Here is an 18,677-nt window from a genome sequence, read left to right on the forward strand (position 1 = left end):
CCCCCCCCCCCCCCCCCCCCCCCCCCCCCCCCCCCCCCCGCGGCAACTAACCCCGCCCGGGGAGACACACACACACACACCCGCGCAGAAGCTAACTCCACCCGGGGAGCCTGCCTCCACGGCAGCTAACCCCGCCTAGGGAGCCCGCCCCAGCTCACCTTGGCTCCGCCTCCTCCGCTGAGCACACCAGCGCCGCTCTAATTCTCCTCCCCTCACAGGCTTGCAGTGCCAATTGGAGGAGACTTAGAGTGGGGGCTGTGTGCTCAGCGGAGGAGGCAGAGTGGAGGTGATCTGGGACGGAGAGCGGTTCCCCTGTGCGCCCCCCCTCCCGTTACTGTGGGCGGCCCTCCCCGTGTCCCCCCCCACCCCAGCTCACCTCCACTCCACCTCCTCGCCTGAGAGGGCTTTTAGGCACCCCCAACCACTAGGCAGCCGCCTAGTTTGCCTAAATGGTTGCACCTGCCCTGGTGGCTTCCCAGAGTCCCCAAGCAGAGTCTCTGTTGTGTCTGAGGCCTCCATTTTCCGTCTCTGTGAGGCCTCTTGTTGCTTCTCCCCTCTCAGGCTTTGGTTTGTGCACATGGACACCGAGACAGTCTCTCTCTCTGTCTGTGGAGCTTCATGCAAATTGTCCAGGACTGCTTCCTGGCTCAGTGGGAAGGAAAGTGCCTGCCCTCCCCAGGAGCATGGCTAGGTGGGAACCTGTTCCAGCACCCTAAAGTTTGGATGGAGATGGGCCCGTTGGTTCAGGCTGGGAGTCCCTGCCCTCAGTACAGTGGGGAAGCTTTAATGGAGGGGGGGGGGGAATCCTGTCCCGTTGTTGGGTCGGGGCCCTGGCACTTGGGGGCCTCCCAAGGGTAAGTGAATGGTTGATTTTTATTTTTTTTTTTAATGTCATGTTGCGCTTTGAGGGCAGGTGGGTGTCTTGTTTCTCTCTGGCATGGGGCCGGCCGGAAGGAGGGAGAGCAGGGGAGAGCTCTTTCTCAGTAATAACCTGATCTGAGCCTTTTCCTCCTTTGTGTCCCTTGCAGGTGGATGATGCTATGCTGATGTTTGACAAGACAACCAACCGACACCGAGGTGAGGGCAGCACCCTGGCAGCGTGTGTGTGTGTGTGTGGAGAGCTGGCAGGGGATTGCGTAATGACAGGAGCAGCGTGTGTGTGTGTTTGTGGTGATGGGGGTGGAGGGGAAGCTAGTGTCCCGTGGCCAGCAGCAGGGCATGCAGGTCACAGCTGCTCTTTATCTCACCTCCCATCACCCCATCCCTTAGCATCCGCATCCTTTAGCAGAGTCCCTCGCAGCACAGAGAGCTTTTGTCCAGCCCGTTTCCTGTGCTGTAAACTTGCCGAGTGGCTGATATGTGAGAGGAGGCAGCCTCCTCCCCTCCCCAGCTACCTACGTGGCTCCAGTCGTCTGTGTGTGTCTTACCTTGTCCTGAGTAATCCGAACCCTGGGGAAGCTGACGCAAGACCCAGAAGAGTGCCTGCCTCTGACCCCTTCCTCAGCCCGGGGCTCCCAAGTCACCTTTTCATCAAATCCCATTTGTGGAGTCTGGTTACAGCCTGGGAGCCTGGCTTTGGTATTCAGGCTCTTCGGATCAGACAGGAGACCACTGAGTTTGAGCCTTAGTTTTGGAGGTGCCTGAATATCTTGTACATGTGCCCTCTAACAGACTACCACTCTTGGAGGAGGACACCACAATGGTGTGCACAATCCTGAGGACAGAACTACACTGTGATGGTGGCAGCCCTTTGCTGGGCCACTGCCATGTTCACGTACATCACTAAACACTTACACAGTGTGTTTGTCTGCCTCAGACTCACACAGGAAGCACTTTCTGCTTGTGGCTCTCTCTCCCAGCTATACTTACGTATTCACTCTTGCTGTCCAGGGTGCCCTTCAGTGCATCTCATTTTCTTACTGTTTAGGTGATTCTGGTTGCCTGATTTTATAGATGTACCCCTCCAGCCCCACCCTAATGGGGGCGGAATGGCTAGCTCATAATAAATCATCAGATCCTGCACTTCTGCCCTCTACAGGACTTGTCTAGAGCAAAGTAAGCAGTCATGAGAAAAGAGGGAGGGTCCTCGCATGGACCAGTAACTGATTAAAAGACCAGAAACAAAGGGTAGTAATAAATGGTCAGTTTTCACAATGGAGAGGGTTAAATAGCAGGGTCTCCCAAGGATCTGTACCAGGACCAGTGCTGTTCAACATATTCATAAATGATCTAGAAAAGAGGTAAACAGTGAAGTGCCAAAGTTTGCAGATGATCCAGAATTACTCAATGTAGAGACCTCCAAAACTGACTGCAAAGAGTTACAAAGGGTTCTCACAAAACTGGGTGACTGGGTAACAAAACGGCAGATGAAATTCAGTGTTGACAAATGCAAGGTAATGCACATTGGAAAGCATAATCCCAACTATACATACAAAATGCTGGGGTCTAAATTAGCTGTTGCCACTCAAGAAAGAGATCCTGGAGTCGTAGTTAGTTATCTCAAAACATCTCTGTGTGCAGCAGCAGTCAAAAAAGCAAACCAAATGTTAGGAACTATTAGGAAAGGGATAAATAATAAGACGAAAAAGTATCATAATGCCACTATATAAATCCATGTTATGCTCACACCTTGAGTACTGCGTGCCCTATCTTAAAAAGATGTATTCGAATTTAAAAAGATACAGTGAAGGGCAACAAAAACAGATAGGAGAGATTAAAAAGACGATCTGTTCAGCCTAGAGAAGAGATGACTAAGGGGGTTATAATAGAGGTCTATGAAATCATGAATGGTTTGGAGAAAGTGAATAAGGAAGTGTTATTTACCCCTTCACATAATGCAAGAAGCAGGGGTCACCCACTGAAATTAATAGGCAGCAGGTTTAAAATAAATGTAAGGAAATAATTCACAATATGCACAGTCAACCTGTGGAACTCATTACCAGGGGAAGTTGTGAAAGCCAAAAATATAACCAGGTTCAAAAAAGAATTAGATATGTTCATAAAGAATAGGTCCATCAATGGCTATTAGCTAATATGGTCAGGGACGCAACCCCATGTTCTGCATGTCCCTAAACCTCCCAATTGCCAGAAGCTGGGATTTAATGACCAGGGACGGATCACTCGGTAATTGCCCTGTGCTGTTCATTCCCTATGAAGCACTTGCCACTGTTGGAAGACAGGATACTGGGCTAGATGGACCACTGGTCTGACTTAGTATGGCCATTCTTATGTAGAGCATTACAGAAGGGCTAGGGAGGACTGCCTTCCTCTGAGACATCAGGTATTGGTCCCTGCCTGAGGCAGATACTAGACTAGATGGACCAATCATCTGGTCTGGTATTTGCAACTTTGTGGCTTCAGTGTAGGGTACTTTCTTTTGAGTTTCCAAGGCACCCAGATAGCAGATCATGATTGGGGCAATATAAATGCCTACCTGGAGAGAAAGGAGAAGCTCATAGAAAGAGTCCAGTCCAGCTTGGAAAATACTGAAAAATAGAAAAGTGTGTGTGTGTGTTTAAATGATTTTTAGCACTGGTGAAGTTGACTCAGTTAGTAGCCCTGGAGGCTGAAAGCTCCATTTAGCCGCAGCTGCAATGCAAGCTCACTCAAAGTCCCTCGCTGCCATGCCTCCACTCTTCCCCAAAAGGGCCACCCCTGGCTGTGAAAAGGAAGTTTGGACTCCGGAGCTCAGTCAGTCCTTTGCCAAGACTGGCAGCAAAGGGGTCAGTTAGAGATGTGCTCTGAGCACAGGGCTGGGAGGCAAGAACTCCCAAATTCTATTCCCACCTCAGATACTGTTGGACGGTGTGAACTTGAGCAAATCACTTAACCTTTCCATGCCTTGGTTTTGCTCCAGAAATAGTGATTCTGATACTTGCCTGTCACACACAGGGCTGTAAGGACCAATTAATGTACAGGTAGGGCTTTGAAGGTGAAATGTGCTGAGTATCACTATTTGGGATGGTGATGTTTGTGATGTGGGTGCCTGTCTATTGGGGACTGGACTGGGACCCACCACACTCATTTCACATTATGAACAGGCATTGGTAGGACACCGTTTTGTTCGTATGGACCTCTGCTGGATTGGAACCCTCTATTGTGGTATCCGTTATTAAGCCATCTAGTTTGTCTTGGAAAAATAGCAAAGTTTAATAGAATAAATCCATCAGCAACAAGTGTCATGGGCTTTAATGAAGGTGGGAGTTGTGAGGAGAGAGGGAAGTCGGGGAGAGGACAGTGACTTCCGTGCTCCTCATATGAGTGCTGCATGCATGCAGGACTTACTGGAGACCAGAGAGTAGTGGAAGTATTGCCATGACCCAACTGGTCCACCCCAGGTTGCCTTCTCTCCTGGGCATGTGGGACAGGCAAGTGGCAGGTACTGATCACACAGACTTCTGCCCTGACCAGGAAGTGTTGCCCTTTCTTCAGGGTTTGGATTTGTCACATTTGAGAGTGAAGATATTGTGGAGAAGGTGTGTGAGATCCACTTCCATGAGATCAATAACAAAATGGTGAGTGTGAAGAGCAAAGCTGGCGGTGGAGGGATGGGATAAAGCACTGGGGCTGTGGGACTGCAGGTCGGAAGCAGATGGGACCCCTGAAATCACTGCCCCAGATCTCTGGAGGAGATCCTCAACAAGGAGGGGAGCCACTGCTGGTATTTGGAGCCCAAAAGGCAACGCAGTCTAACCATAACTGGGAATTGTAACTGTGACCCCTGAGTGCTGTACAAGCGTTAGCTGAACTTCTCCCCACCCCTGGGAGGCAGGTATCCTCATGTAACAAACGAGGACACTGAGGCTCCAAGGTTGTCTTGCCAAAAGTCACAGAGGAAGTCAAGGACAGAACCACGGGTAGAACTTGTAGTCACCTGTTTTAACTACTCAACAATGCTGCTTCTCTAGCAGAGTAACAGGGCGGGGGAGGCTGCAGGCCGTGGTAGTGGCTGCAGGATGGGAGGGAGGCTTCGGGAGTGGTGCGTGGGACGGAGAAAGCGCAGTGGTTCCAGTGTACTAAGGCAGCCCTCCTGGCCTGTGGCCCGCGGTACTGTACGTGCTCCAAGCAAACGTGCTGTGCAAGTCAAGGCCGAGGTCCGACACTTTTTTTTTTTCCCTCTCTTGTGGCAGGTGGAATGTAAAAAAGCTCAGCCAAAGGAAGTGATGTCCCCCACTGGCTCTGCGAGAGGGCGGTCCCGAGTGATGCCTTATGGGATGGATGCCTTCATGCTTGGGATTGGCATGCTGGGTAAGTGCTGCAAAAGAGAACGCTTCTCTCTAGCCCCCACGTCATACTTGGCAGCAGCAGTAGGGCGCTCTGCTCAGGGGGCAGAAGGCTTTATTCTGGGACTACGTTTCTAGGTATAATACAATGGGGGAGGTGGCTCAGGCTGTTCAGGAAGAGATTGGATCTATGACATCAGACCCCATTTTGAAAAGCAGCAGTGAAGCTGGGAGGAGGAGGGCTGGGATCAATTTATGATCACAAATCGCCCTCTGGTGGCAGCATGGAAGAACTGTAGATGTACCGCGTATGCACGGTTCTAGAGGTGGAGTCACAAAAAGAACAGGAATGCAGTTGGGTTGGGAGAAATGTTAACGTGTCATTGGAATTCCTGTCCAATATAATACCTATAGAACAGGATCTACGCTGTGACTCAACACAAATAAAAGGCCGTATATGCCCTGGCAACACAATTCGGCCAAAAGCAGAGTTTTCCACGTCCAAGTATATTACTGCTGTACTAGGCCAGACTTTACAATGAATGTTTGCTTCAAGAGCCCCAAATAGTATTAGTCACCCTTCTTCAGCTGGGTGAAGGGGAGAGTATAATCACTTCAAATACACAGGCAGAGTGTGTTCTCTGTGTATCGTCCTAATAAACAGTCTCATTGTTTTCAAGGGGGATAAAAATGTCCTTGAGAATCCAGTGGAGCCTGTATACCACTGACTTCCCTCCTTTAGGGAACGTATTCTGGGTCACAAATCAAACTGGCCACTCTGACAAGGAAGTGTCTATGTGTGGCATTGTGGGGACCTTTTTTCTGTGTCTTCAGAGCAAATGTGTTCAGGTTACAAAGGAAAAGGTGTGGGTCCCCTCCCCCCCCGACTTCCAGACCAATTAGCTCCTTTTAGGGTCTGTGAGTCAAACTTGGGTCTTTCTTGCTTGATCATCACCAGCAACCTGAGCCCATCCAACCTGTACAATAGGTGTGGTTAAGGTGAACAAACACACGTGTCCTTTGGGTCAGGGCCCCCAGGGGTGGGCCTGGAGGAGGGACACTCCAACCTGGCACTTGGATCCCAGCTAGGGCTGGCAGGCAGAGGAAAAACACCTCTTCTTTGCATTTGCACTCAGCACATTCTCACTGGAGTTGCTGAGATAAAATAGATCTGGAACCCCACAAAGCCACTTCAGATTTTAGTTTGGGGTTTTTTTGAGTAGACCTGTATTTTAAACCAGCAGACTCAAATGAGTCACTGGGAAATCCATGTACGCTTGTCATGGGAGATCTCAAATCAAACATTCAGCTCTTAGTCAGCTGCTGTCTTTCTCATGGGACTGTTTAAAGTAGGTGATTAGCCATGACAGCGTCTCAGGAAATGGGAAGACTTGTAATAGTGATCTGTGCCAGGAACAGGCTATGTGCCGGGAACAGGCTATCTGCCTGCATGTTTTCAGCCACCTGCTCTTTCTGTAACTACTTCAGAATGTTAGCCAGCAGCTCTATTACTAAAGTAGATGATGGGTGATTTAGTACCGGTCAGTCATCCATATGCTCCCACTGGCTCTCAGAGCCCCTTTTCACAAAACCTGCTAGTGCTAGTTTGTGGGACCTTGAGCTTTCTGACAGGGAAATCTACATGTCTTTGCAGGGTAACAATGTCTGGAACCACGAAGGGGCAATGTATTAAAATTCCATTACAATTCTTCCCCAAATTCCTGCACGGTACTACGGTGTGCGCACGCGTGTGTTGTTCAACTGCTATGTTACTTGGTCCTTTCACAGTGTGTGTTCAGGCTATGGGGAGGCAGGCAGAGCTGGAACTGGAAAGTGGAATTGTGTGTGTTCGTGTAACAATCCCCTCTTCTCTGCTGGCAGGTTATCCAGGTTTTCAAGCTGCCACTTATGCCAGTCGGAGTTACACGGGCCTTGCGCCTGGCTACACTTATCAGTTTCCTGGTAAGTGCCTCTTCCTGCCCATTCATCCAGTTTGTCCTCACACTAAGGGAAGCCCATGGCATGTGACCCAATCTCTGCCTGTTTTACTCTTGCCCTAGTTTGGACTTTCTTTAAATCTGTGAAGGTGGGAGGGGACGGAGGCCTGGAATAGGTGGAAACAGCCTACTGGCTAGTTAGGAAGGAGGCTGTAGCCCTGTGAGCGTCTGCTGTTGCTATCCTCTCACTCCAGTGACAGGAAAAGTCCTAGGTTCATGCGCCCCCCTCTCTGCTAGGTTCCTCCTTGGGGGCTGCTATTACACAGAAGGGCCCTTGCAGCTCCGCCTGTCTTGCTGCCTCTGTGTGTGTCTGTCTCTCCACCAGAGTCGCCACCTTTCTGAAAACAGAATGCAGGACTTGAACCCTGCTAGCTTTAAATGGGCCTGAAGTTCCCCAGGCTTCCTAAATGTGAGAGTCTAAGATGCAGTGAGTTGTATCCTGGATCTCTTAAAGACCCAGTAAACCCCTCTTCACAACACTGCATATTTGTACATTCCCTAACCTGCCCCATTCCTTGTCTTGAAGCCCATATGTGACCATCACTGCCTGGTCCCTGATGAATGCACTGCAGCCGCTCTGAGCTTTCTGTTGGCCTCCTCTCCCTCCCCTTCCGGCACAAGCAAAGAGCAGGCTGCAAGGCCACCCTATAAAAGACTGCCCTGCTGTTCTCAGGACGAGTGGCAACTCTGAGTGTCCCCTGCCCGCCTCTGCCCCCCACCCCCAATGGATTGTGTAGAAAGGCCTGACATTAGGCGATTGGCAACGGGCTCTGGCAGCTTTCACCTCTAAGCTGCTAGTCAGAACCCAGCCTATGTTGGCGGCGACTGAAAGTTGCTGTCTGGTAGTCTGTGTGAATCCAGTTGCTGGGTCTCAGTCCTAGCGAACCAGGTGTTCATGTCACAAAGCCACCTCCAGCTCAACTGGCACTTGTTGGCAGTCCTAGCTGCGAGGCCAAGGATTGGCTGGGCCAAAGAGACTCAACTTCCCTTTCAACCCTAGAGATGGTCCCCCCAGGGCAGAGTTGAGGCACATGGTCTGGGCGGGGCAGCGTAAGGCAAGCTTCCACTGCCCTTGCCTGTGCTGTACCTGTTTTGGGGGTAAGCAGAGGCTTTCAGTCTCCAGTGCTGTCAATCCAACTCGAAATTCATTTAAAATAAAGAGTCGAAGGCCGGGTGCTGCAGTGACTTCATCCATCTCTGTCTGGCCTTGTGTTCTAGCCAGAAAGGCCCAATGCTGCTGTCTCTCTGCCAGATCCCCCTCGGGGGCGTTTTACAAGTTCCTAAGTTGTCTTACATTTCGTTTTTAGAATTCCGTGTAGAGCGGACCCCTCTCCCGAGTGCCCCCGTCCTCCCCGAGCTCACAGGTCAGTCCCACTGATTTCCTAAAACTCACAAGCTGGAAGGGGAGAAGGGGCTTCGGGTTATTCCAGTGATGTCGCTGCCCCATAGCTTGGCGCAGTGAGACTGGAAACGTTCCTCATTTCCTCTTCCATCTGCACTAGCTACATCAAGAACAGGGGCTGGGGGCGAGGGGTGGAGAGGGGAACAGAACCATGCATATCACATTGGAGGAGATGCAATTCATACAGGATGAGGGCAAGTGGGCTTGAATCCCCAGATTCTCTAGCTTCTGAACTGCTGCTGTTTCCTGCCCTGTTTTCGCTTCTTATCCAGGGGTTAGCCTCTAAATCATTGATGAAAACTTGTTGCTAGCAATGTGAATTCTAAGAAATCCACTACTGTAGTCCCAGCCTGAGCTGGTGTAGTGCAGGGCACTGGCCCTGGGGGAGCTCACAGCTACTTTGATCCTGCCTGGGAGCTGGGAGTTAGAGTAGGGAATGATATTTCAGCACTGGGTATGGTGAAGCTCACAGCTACCTAAGCCCCAGGCTCTCTAGGCAGGGAATGGTAGAGGAACATTGAGTGTAGTGGAGCTCCCAGCTGTACTCATCAGTAATGGTGGTTGAGCCTGGTGTAATAGAAGGGGGGATGATGAAGTTTTGCAAGGACTAGTCAGGAGTCTGAGTATTTCCCCAAATACCTGCTTCTTCCCCCAGCTCCTCAGGCCTCTGAGTTTGTGTAGCATGTATTCTTGGTGCTGCTCTTTCCATAGGATCTTCCTTCCATGGCCACATTTTCCCAAGCTCTGTAGCATGCCTGGTATTTGTCTTAGAAAAACAGCTATGTCTAGCAGTGGGCTGGTCTCCTCCTCCCTATCCACTGTCCCATCTTCCATAACATCCTTTCACTCTGCATAACATCCTTTCACTCTGACACTTCCTTGACACCATCTGTTTCTTCAAGGACTGGATTTGTCTGTAGTGAGGATGCAGACTTCTGCAGGGAGCTTATTATTTGGAAGCTTTGCTAGCTGCAGGGGGTTTGGGGAGGATTGGAAGGGGAGTTTTCCAATGGCGCAGAATAGTGCTGATCCTCATAGAGTGTGCACATGGAAGAACGCTGAGGTTGGTAAAACAAATTACTCAAAGGGAAGTGGGGTGTGTTAAGTTAATAAAGCCCTCTCCTGGAGCCACATATATAGTTGAATAAGCCTCTGAAATTCCACCTGTGGCTGTGATTCTGCCAGTTCTCAAACGGAGTAGGGTTGGACTGGGTCTGTATTTGAATAGGGGGCTTCCCAGAAAAAAACGGGTGTTGCAAGAGTAGTGTTGATAACTCAGTAAAAGGTGCTCTTCCCTCTAAGTCCACATAGGACTAGTGCCCCTGCAGCGTGCGAAGAGGCACACCTCGCTGCTGGAGGAGCATAAAACAGAAGTCCTGCTCACTGGAGCTCATTAGAGACACACTGGTACTTTTGCCAGCAGTGAACTATTAATGCTGGTGTCCTGGCTAGCTGCCATGTTGAGTAATTACAACCTCTGTCCCTAGATTCCCCCCAGAATTTCAGCTGGAGATGGTGGCATTCCTCACTTCTCTGCTGGGGGCTGTTAAACAGTCACCGGGCAACTTGTTGTCAGCGGTGGGTGCTCGATTCATGTGCACGCCTTGGGCTTGCTCCCACAACGTATGTGCTCCCGCAGCTCCTGCTGGGACATCCCTGGGAACTGAGGGCATTCAGCACCTTGCAGGACCAGGCCAGTAGGTTGTGTGTGAAGTGCTTCAGGAACCTTCTGGCTGAACGTGTTCTATAAATGTAAACCATCAGCAGGGGGTGTATTGAGTAGCATTGAAACAGGAAGGGTGGTACTCTGAGAGTATCCGGTGCTGCTCCTGTGTGAAGCAGCTAATGAGATGGGAGCTTCTTAGGCAAGGCAGAAGTCTGGTTTCTAACAAGATAAACTACGAGGCAAAAATCTTTTTCCTACAGAGGAAATTGGATTCTTTCTCAGCAAAACAGCCCTTTACTCACCACAACAGCATCTTTGGGAGAAAAATACTGGCAGCTCTGTGCTTATGATAAGCCACTAACCCAGATCTAAGCCCCCAATGTGATGTATGCCTGAAACCAGACAAAGCCTGCAATGAAACATTCCCTCCCGAGCTAGTCTGGATTTCAGCCCTTTAACTTAATCGATTGTTCTGACCTCTTTTTACATTGCTCTAAACAGAATCACAGTGGATTTCGCAGTAGAGCATGAAATGCTGACCCAGGCATGTTAGGGGCAATGAGAACAGTACTGGGTAGGTGCCTTGTGGCCTCAGGGCTGGGTGCCCATGGCAGTAGAAATATGGACAACATTTGCTACATATAAGTTAAGGCTTCCAGTGTTAATTGTGCCTCTTCTGGCTTCTGCACCCCCAGGTGCACGCTCCACACTCTTCTAGCGTGGACAGCCGGGGGGTGGCAATTGGCAGGAGAGCTGGAAAGATAGGGAGGATTACGTGTCTGCAGCAGTGGGAGAGCTGGGGTGGAGAAGGTTGCGTGAGTATTGAACCATTGCTGTTGAAAGGTGCTAGAGAAGGGTGCTGTGCCCCAGCATGCCTAGAGATGCTGAGCATTGAAGCTGTCTTCTGAATGAGATGTCAAACCAAGCTACTGACCCTCTGTGCCCACCAAAAATCCCCAGAGTTGGGGTGTTAGCCTTTAGGGTTGGAGCCAAATGCCAATAGCCATCCTAAGTTCCCCATGCCGGTTCACCTGGCTATGGGATTCTGTCACTTCCTGCCCTGAGCTGGCATGTGGTATTGCGGTTTAACAGTGTCATCCCAGATGTCGCTGTGTTTCAGTCCTGAACGGAACGTTTCCTATGTCTGGAATTGGTCAGCTCAGTTGCTTGAGGGCTTTTCTAAATGAAAACTGTCCTGTAAGTGCAGGACTGTGTGTTCCTCCTGCTTATCCATCCTGAGTGTAGTAGGTAACATGCCAAGCTAATGCACCTTTTTGGCAGCTGTTTCCTAGAGGGAAGTGAAGATGCCTGCTCGGGAGCTTCCTCTGGTGCCACTATGAGATGCCTGTTCCTTCTCTTTCAGCAATTCCCCTTACTGCATATGGACCGATGGCGGCAGCAGCGGCGGCAGCAGCTGTAGTGCGAGGGACAGGTAACTGCCACTTTCCTACCCGGTGAAGCAACCTGGCTGAGGTTTGCACTGGGCTATGAGAGGGGGGTGGGACGGGGTTGCATTTTGGGATCTTCACCATGTAGTTTTGCTTTCTCCCTTAGGTTCTACTCCGAGCCGCACTGGTGGGTTTCTGGGCACTACCAGTCCTGGGCCAATGGCAGAGCTTTACGGAGCAGCCAATCAGGATTCAGGGGTCAGCAGTTACATCAGTGCTGCGAGTCCAGCTCCAAGTACTGGCTTTGGTCACAGCCTAGGGGTGAGTGTTTCACACCCAGCTGTTGAGGTTGGGAGGTAGAAGGAGGTGGGGTATGTATAAATCATGAAATCTTTTGGGAGGGTGATTTCTACAGCTATGAATACCCAAATGATGACAGCTGCAGGCAACCTCAAGGCTTGGTTACTGCAATATACACTTCCTAGGCATAAAAACACTCCGCTTAAGGCCCCAATTGGTTCGTAATGCAGCAACCTACTTAGCTTACAGAACAGGCTGCTGAGTGCATATCACCCCAGAGCTCTGCTCTCTACACTGGTTCCCCATTGAATACCAAGTCAAGTGCTAGGGCTTGGTCCTACTCTTCAAAGCCCTCCATGGAACTGGCCCAAGCTACCCAAGGGCCTATTACCTCACTCTGATCATAGCCTGCCATGACAGCTACGTTCCTCTGGGCCGATGGAACTGGCACCTCAAGGGTGAGACTCATGAGCAGTGGAAACCGCTTTCCCAGCAGCTGGGCCGTGACTGAACTCACCGTTGTAAGTGTTCAGAAAGACCACAACCATTCGTCACCGTCAGAATGAAACACAGAACTCCCTTCCAAGGGTGGAACGCACAGGGGTCCCCGGGAATAACACAAGGCTGGACAGGGACGGGGAGAGTGCAGAGCAAATATCTGCTAGCTGCATGTTTCCCTGTGGAATGTGGGGCTACAGCTGGGCGAGGACTCTGCTGGGGGATATTAGGTGGCTCTGAAGAGACAGTCTAGTGATGGCATGTTTCCTGAGTGGGACTGTATCACTCCATGTAAATCTCAGGGTGCCGAGAGGCCTCCTCATAGTGGATTGGGGGGCTAAATGATTCCAGTCAGATCTCTAAAGGGGGTAGGGCTGTCCTTAGGAATAGTACATTTAGGGAGCTGTGTCATTGACATCCCAGTAAATTCCTACGAGGGGGAGGGACGGATGGACAAATCACACTCATGGACTCAACCTCTTTCCTGTGGTTTGTCTAATCAGGGGATTTGAATTCTTCCTCTGTAGGGTCCCTTGATTGCAACGGCTTTTACCAATGGGTACCACTGAAGCTAGCGACCAAGGAGGCAGGAGGTAAGATGTTTGAACAGGAGGGGGCGGGAAGAGTGTGAGAGGAGTGAAGCTAGGCTCAGGAGGGGATTTTATTATTGAGTTACACTGAGAGTTTCCTATTGGTTGGGCCAACGTTCAGGGGCTTCATCTGAAGATGAGAGCAAGGAGGCCAGCGAGGGGCTGCATTTTTGTCCTGTCCACCCAGTAACCCAGGTTCTAATTCCTTGTCCCAGTCTCTGGTCCCCAAGCTTGAAGTGCTGCAGAGGCATTCCATTGAGTGTGGGCAGGAAGGGAAAGGAAATGGTGTTTTGCTTGAGTAACCTCTTTGGCCAGTTAGAGTGTCACTGTTGGGCTCTAAAGGGAAGCTCCTCCAGGACTCTGAGGCCAGAAGAATAATTGGCTGTGCCCCAGTGGTGGCAGGGAGAAGGGGGAGCACTCAGTTGGAAGGGTGTGGAGTGAGGGAAATGGAGACCTGGTAGAAATAGGGGAGTTGATGGAGACGGACAGGCACAGTTGGCCAAAATCCTAAGGCAATGTGAGCTCTTGCACCTGCACTCTGAAAGACAAGCCCCTCCCACCCTTTTACTTTGCACTACCATGCATGCAGCTAACTCGGCAAATCTTACTGCTGCTGAGAGCACTGCATCGCTGGAGTGGTGTTTCCTCTCCATGGAGGTGGTCAGTGGAGAGAAAAGAGGCTTCCACATCCAGATGGGAGAGGGGAAAATCCTACATGCAGTTCCAGCTGTGTCCCTTAGAAGGGGGTGAGGGGGAGCTGTTGGAGGGTCTCGGTGCACACCTCAAAAGTGGCAGAAGTTTGGTAGTTTAAAAAGAGAAATGTGACTGAAATGAGTAGGGCAGATGTTTCCAGGGAAAGGGAGTGACTGGGCTGCTTCTCTCCAACCAGGGATAACTTGAGTTCAGTTTGCAGCATATAACTAGCCTCATCTTTAATACAGAAGTTTGACCCAGGGAGCCTGCAGATCTTAGCATTTAGTACTCCTTGCTCCAAGAAGTCAGGCTGCATTGCATGCTGGGGCTTGTCCCTTTGGCCCACACCTTCATGTTAAAGATGGGGACAGTTGCATTCTTCCCCACTTCTTTGCCAGTCGGTGCGATCTTCATGCGACTGCCCAGGTGCCAGCACAATCCTGCATTAGGGGAAGTTTGGACACCCCCTGTTGCTGTTAGACAAGACAAAAAACTGAAAAGTTGTTAGGGTTTTTTTTTTTTGTTTCTGTCTCCTCTACCCCCCCGTACTCTCCACCTCTGCTGGTCTCCTGCAGATTCCCCAGTGACCTAACCAAGGACAGCGGGCTGGAGGATCTGGTGAGCCTTGGGGGATGAGCCAAGGTTTCCTTTTTATTGAATAAAACTGCACACTGCCGGCTGGCTGCCAGGCTCCTGCTGACCTGCCCTGATCTCTCCCATTGAACAGACCACACTGGACTGAACCCAAGGAGATCATCTCGCTTTCTTACTAACCACCGATGGTTTACGCTTCTCCCTCCCCCAACCCACCGATTCTTCTTTATTTATTTTATTAGCTGGTAGTTTTATTTTTTATTTTATTTTTTTATCTTTATTTTTTTGGGGGGTGACCCTCTTTTTCATTGTTTGCTCTTTCCTGAGCTAGTAGACATATTTTATGAATTGGCTTTGTGATCGTGTTAGATAGTTTTTAATGAGGAGTATTTTTATTTGGCTTTGAAATTGTTTTGAATCTTTTCAACTCTGTTGTTGTCAACATTTTTAAAGGACAGTATGTGATGTGAATGCAGTTCTGAAGGGAAGAGAGACACAGAGAGAGAGAACGCTGAGCAGAACTGACGCATTTCTTTTTTTTTTTAAAGAAACTGTTTTTAATTGTTTCTGTTTTGTAAATGTGAGGTTTTGAAATGTGTGAAGCTCCAAGGATCTGAAAAGGTGGGACATCGCTACGGAACAAAACAAAATGTATATTTTGCTAAGTAAAAACACTACCCTTACAGCTGAAAGTATTTTTGTTTTCCTAGATTTAGTTTTACGTGGGGTTTTCTTTTTCCTAGTGTATAATATGTAAATATCGTGAGGTGAACCTGGCTGCAGCCTGACTCAAGGAGCAGCTCCAGGTTCCTGAACCTGGCACCTCAGTGTGAGCAATATTCTCCAGCAGAATCCTGACAGGACTCCTTTCTTTTTTTGTACACCTTTTACTGTAAGATTTTAAGACCTCTGAGATGAAGGGGGGAGAGAGGGGAATGAAACTTACCGGCCATCGGCTATTTTGCTGAGCGGGTTAAAGCTGCTTCCAGTCAATGTACAGACTCCACCACTGGGCTCCCTAAGTGCCAGCATCTGGTTTGGCTAGGCAAAGGGCTTTACTGCCCCTGCTTGTCTTTGTTATTTTGAACGGAATTGACTCTCCAAACAGTATTGCTTGTGTCAAGATGGTCTGGGGAAGGGCATCATCTTCTAGGGGGCAGGGTACTTGGAAGGGCTCGTTGTCAGGGGTGGGATGTGGGGGTGGTCATTCTCTGAAGGGCAGGGCATTGGGTGGGGGAAGTCATTAACTAGGGAGGGAAAAGCACTGGGGGTGGTACTGTATGGGGGAAGGGTGAGTAAAGGGCTTCTCAGGGATCATATGAATTCTAGAATCACAGCTTCCCATTTGCTTTCCTCTGTGTCCTGAAATCTGTGGGAGTTCGTCCTCTGTCCTGTAATTTGATTATATGGTCCCTTCTCCTGAGGCTGCCCAAGCCCTTGTTAACAAGTGGCCTCTGCTGGGGGGTTGCCTCAAGCAGGAATTTAAGGGGCAGGTTTGGGTCTGGATTTGTTTTAAGTGAACCAAAGACCTTGTTAAGGGGGGTGATTAAGCCTTTTATTAAGATGCAGCCCAACACTTTTCCCAGGGAAATAATGTAGCTTCATCTTAAGTTTTAAAAATCATTCCCTCTCTTCTCCCAAAATGAGCCCCAGTAAGTGAGAGGATTGGAGGGGGGCCACGGTGCCCAAATGGACCCCTTCTTCCCTTCCACTTCCCTAGCTGCATTGTGGCTAGTTTTGAGACCCAGCAGTGTGGGCCGTGCCTGACCAAGCAATACATTTGGAGAGCTCTGTTTAGTAAGAGGTACTTAATGGGTTAGTACTGAAAACACAAAGCAATAATTTTTGTTACTGAGACAAGAGTCTGTATGTCTGGGTTTTTTTAATATTTCCTAATTAAAGAAGAGCTGCATTGTATTGGGTTTATTTTTATTCTGTATACTTCAAATTTGGGTCTGCAGACAGCGCTTTCTTCCCTCTTGGTACATGCGCTGAGCTGCTTCTGTGCCCCCTTCCACACACCTCCCAGCCCCACTGTATTGCCACTGGGCTGTGAGTCGCTCTCCAGCCAGTGCTGCTGCTGCCCAGAGGCTGGGGCTCCGGTTTGAGGGTGGGCATTTTTTAAAAAGAAATCAAGCTATGTTTTGAAGCCAGTAAGTTATTACACTCCAATGTTTGTTCTCTCCACACCTGTAACCCTTTTTCCAGATTTCAGTTTTAAATTCCTAATAAATTATTTGAAAATGATCCTTTTCAGTTGTGGTATCTGTATGAGTGGCTCTGAATTGGGGAAAGCTTCACCCAGGTTTGGGGATGCTGGGAATCTTGCCCTGTGGTTAGCACACAAGCCTGGGAGCCACAGACCTGGCATTCAACTCCCAGCTCTGGTACATCCCTTAACTCTCTTTTGACCATCTGTTTCCCATCTGTAAAACAGAGATGATAATTCTTCTCCACCTCACAGGGGTCATGCATGGATGTCTGTGGATTCCGGAAAGGGAGAAACGCACCAGGAAATCAGAAAGCCTGGAAGTATTCTTTGGATTTGCTGAACACAGCAGAACAAGGGAGTTAGATTGCAAGAAAGCAAATTGTGGAGAATAAAGAAATCTAGTGAATAAAGAGCACTGGGAGGAAGTATTAAAATCTGCTAGTGTACAAGAAAGTTGGAGAATCCTAAAAAGCACTCTAATTAATACACAACAGGTCACAATACTGCTGAGAGAAGAATGCAAATAATAAGCAGCAACTAGAATAGTTTCATGAAACACTGTTCAAAGATCTGCTGGCAAAAGTAACCCCAAGAGTCCTGATGGAGTCAGCATTTAATAATGGAAATTCTGCTGTGTTGTCACAGCTATCAAGGTGGGAGGCTTTGGGATAGACTGATCCCTGAAGACCAGAGCTTTCATCTAGTATCCTTCAGTGATAGAATGAAATGTATCCTGTTTCTCCTTGTTTGGTGTCTGGGTGATGCTCACTAACTTGCTTTCCCACACTTTAGGATTGGTTGTCTGGAAATCACCAGACACAAATGCTCAGACTTTAATTGTACCTGCCACACGTGGGCCTTATGTACATGGGGGACACAAAAATACACAACACACAACCATCGAGTTGTTCTTTGGGAGCACACACGCTAAAACTGGAGAGGAAAGGAACCCCAGAAAGTGAAGGTTTACAGGCAAAAGGAAAGGGCAATAAAAGGAATATGTTAAGAGTAGAGTAGCGGAGAACAAGAAGGCTTACAAGTATATAAAAGTGAAAATAGTAGCGGAAAAGGTGAAACTGTGATTCTAAAGCAACTGAGATACTGAATTGTTTTAAATCTGGCTTTAATAAGAAGTTTGGACAATTGATTCAAGAGAATCTTGAACTATTTGGAAAATGAACACATACTTAAGCAAATGCTCTGAATAATCTGTATCTCGGTGTAAAGGGAATTAATTAATTCACTTTCTGAACCAATGAGTGGGAGTCTTAGAGAACTGGGGAGGAAACCAAGAGTTTAAAAAACAACAAACAGCACATGGGACACAAAAAAAGAGGAAAAAAGTAACCCTGGTAGTTGCAACCAGTAAAATTAGCTACAGGCCCTTAATACAATTATAGTGAGAATCTGAGTAGAGGCCTAGTCTACACTGAGAATTTAAGGCAGTTCTTCCACCCTTTTTCTAGCCCTTGTGCAGCTCCACCAGTGTTTGAAATGGTAGGAGCACTAGTGTAGACTGGTCACCCAGTGGTTTTGGCACCATGTTAACTAGACCTACTCTGAGCAGGCATAGAAGACAGGTTGGTAAGGATGTAAGTGGTCAGTCTCCCACTTTTGCTAGTTTTGGTGAGGTGGTACAGGTACTAGACATAGTGGGAGAATTGGCTAAAAGTCTCAGTGTAGTTGCATCCCTAGAGGATGATGGAACCATAAGTAATAAATATGGAAAGTTTTTATTTACAAAAATAGTTCTGGAGAGACTTGAGCACGCAAAGCACAAAATGAGCTAAATGAAACATAGTAGCTGGAATATCTGGATATTAGTAAAGCACATGAATGAAACTTGTCCATAAAAATTGAGACATTGAAAAGTGTCAGAAGGACCACAGATTAAGGGGCATAATTCATAGATTCTAGGACTGGAAGGGACCTCGAGAGGTCATTGAGTCCAGTCCCCTGCCCTCATGGCAGGACCAAATACTGTCTAGACCATCCCTGATAGACATTTATCTAACCTACTCTTAAATATCTCCAGAGATGGAGATTCCACAACCTCCTTAGGCAATTTATTCCAGTGTTTAACCACCCTGACAGGAACTTTTTCCTAATGTCCAA

At 48.7% G+C, this 18,677-nt stretch overlaps 1 protein-coding gene across 8 annotated transcripts in view; it reads left to right on the forward strand.

The window, feature by feature from the left end:
• MSI1 (musashi RNA binding protein 1) overlaps positions 1–15,564 on the forward strand; it is a 37,916-nt gene extending 22,352 nt beyond the window's left edge. For 3 of the 8 annotated variants that reach the window (XM_029913689.1, XM_026660539.1, XM_026660536.2), the window contains exons 7-15: positions 1,029–1,077; positions 4,432–4,514; positions 5,130–5,247; positions 7,104–7,184; positions 8,527–8,583; positions 11,651–11,719; positions 11,824–11,996; positions 13,001–13,066; positions 14,332–15,564. In XM_029913689.1, the coding sequence (XP_029769549.1) occupies positions 1,029–1,077; positions 4,432–4,514; positions 5,130–5,247; positions 7,104–7,184; positions 8,527–8,583; positions 11,651–11,719; positions 11,824–11,996; positions 13,001–13,042 (672 nt within the window). In that variant the 3' untranslated portion in view covers positions 13,043–13,066; positions 14,332–15,564. The remainder of the gene's footprint in view (positions 1–1,028; positions 1,078–4,431; positions 4,515–5,129; positions 5,248–7,103; positions 7,185–8,526; positions 8,584–11,650; positions 11,720–11,823; positions 11,997–13,000; positions 13,067–14,331) is intronic. The other 5 variants (XM_026660535.1, XM_024198032.3, XM_026660537.1 and 2 more) reach the window with 3 other exon arrangements.
• The last annotated feature ends 3,113 nt before the right edge of the window (positions 15,565–18,677 follow it).

Source organism: Terrapene carolina, unplaced genomic scaffold (assembly GCF_002925995.2).
Source record: "Terrapene carolina triunguis isolate 2854851 unplaced genomic scaffold, T_m_triunguis-2.0 Scaffold790, whole genome shotgun sequence".
NCBI lineage: Eukaryota > Metazoa > Chordata > Testudines > Emydidae > Terrapene > Terrapene triunguis.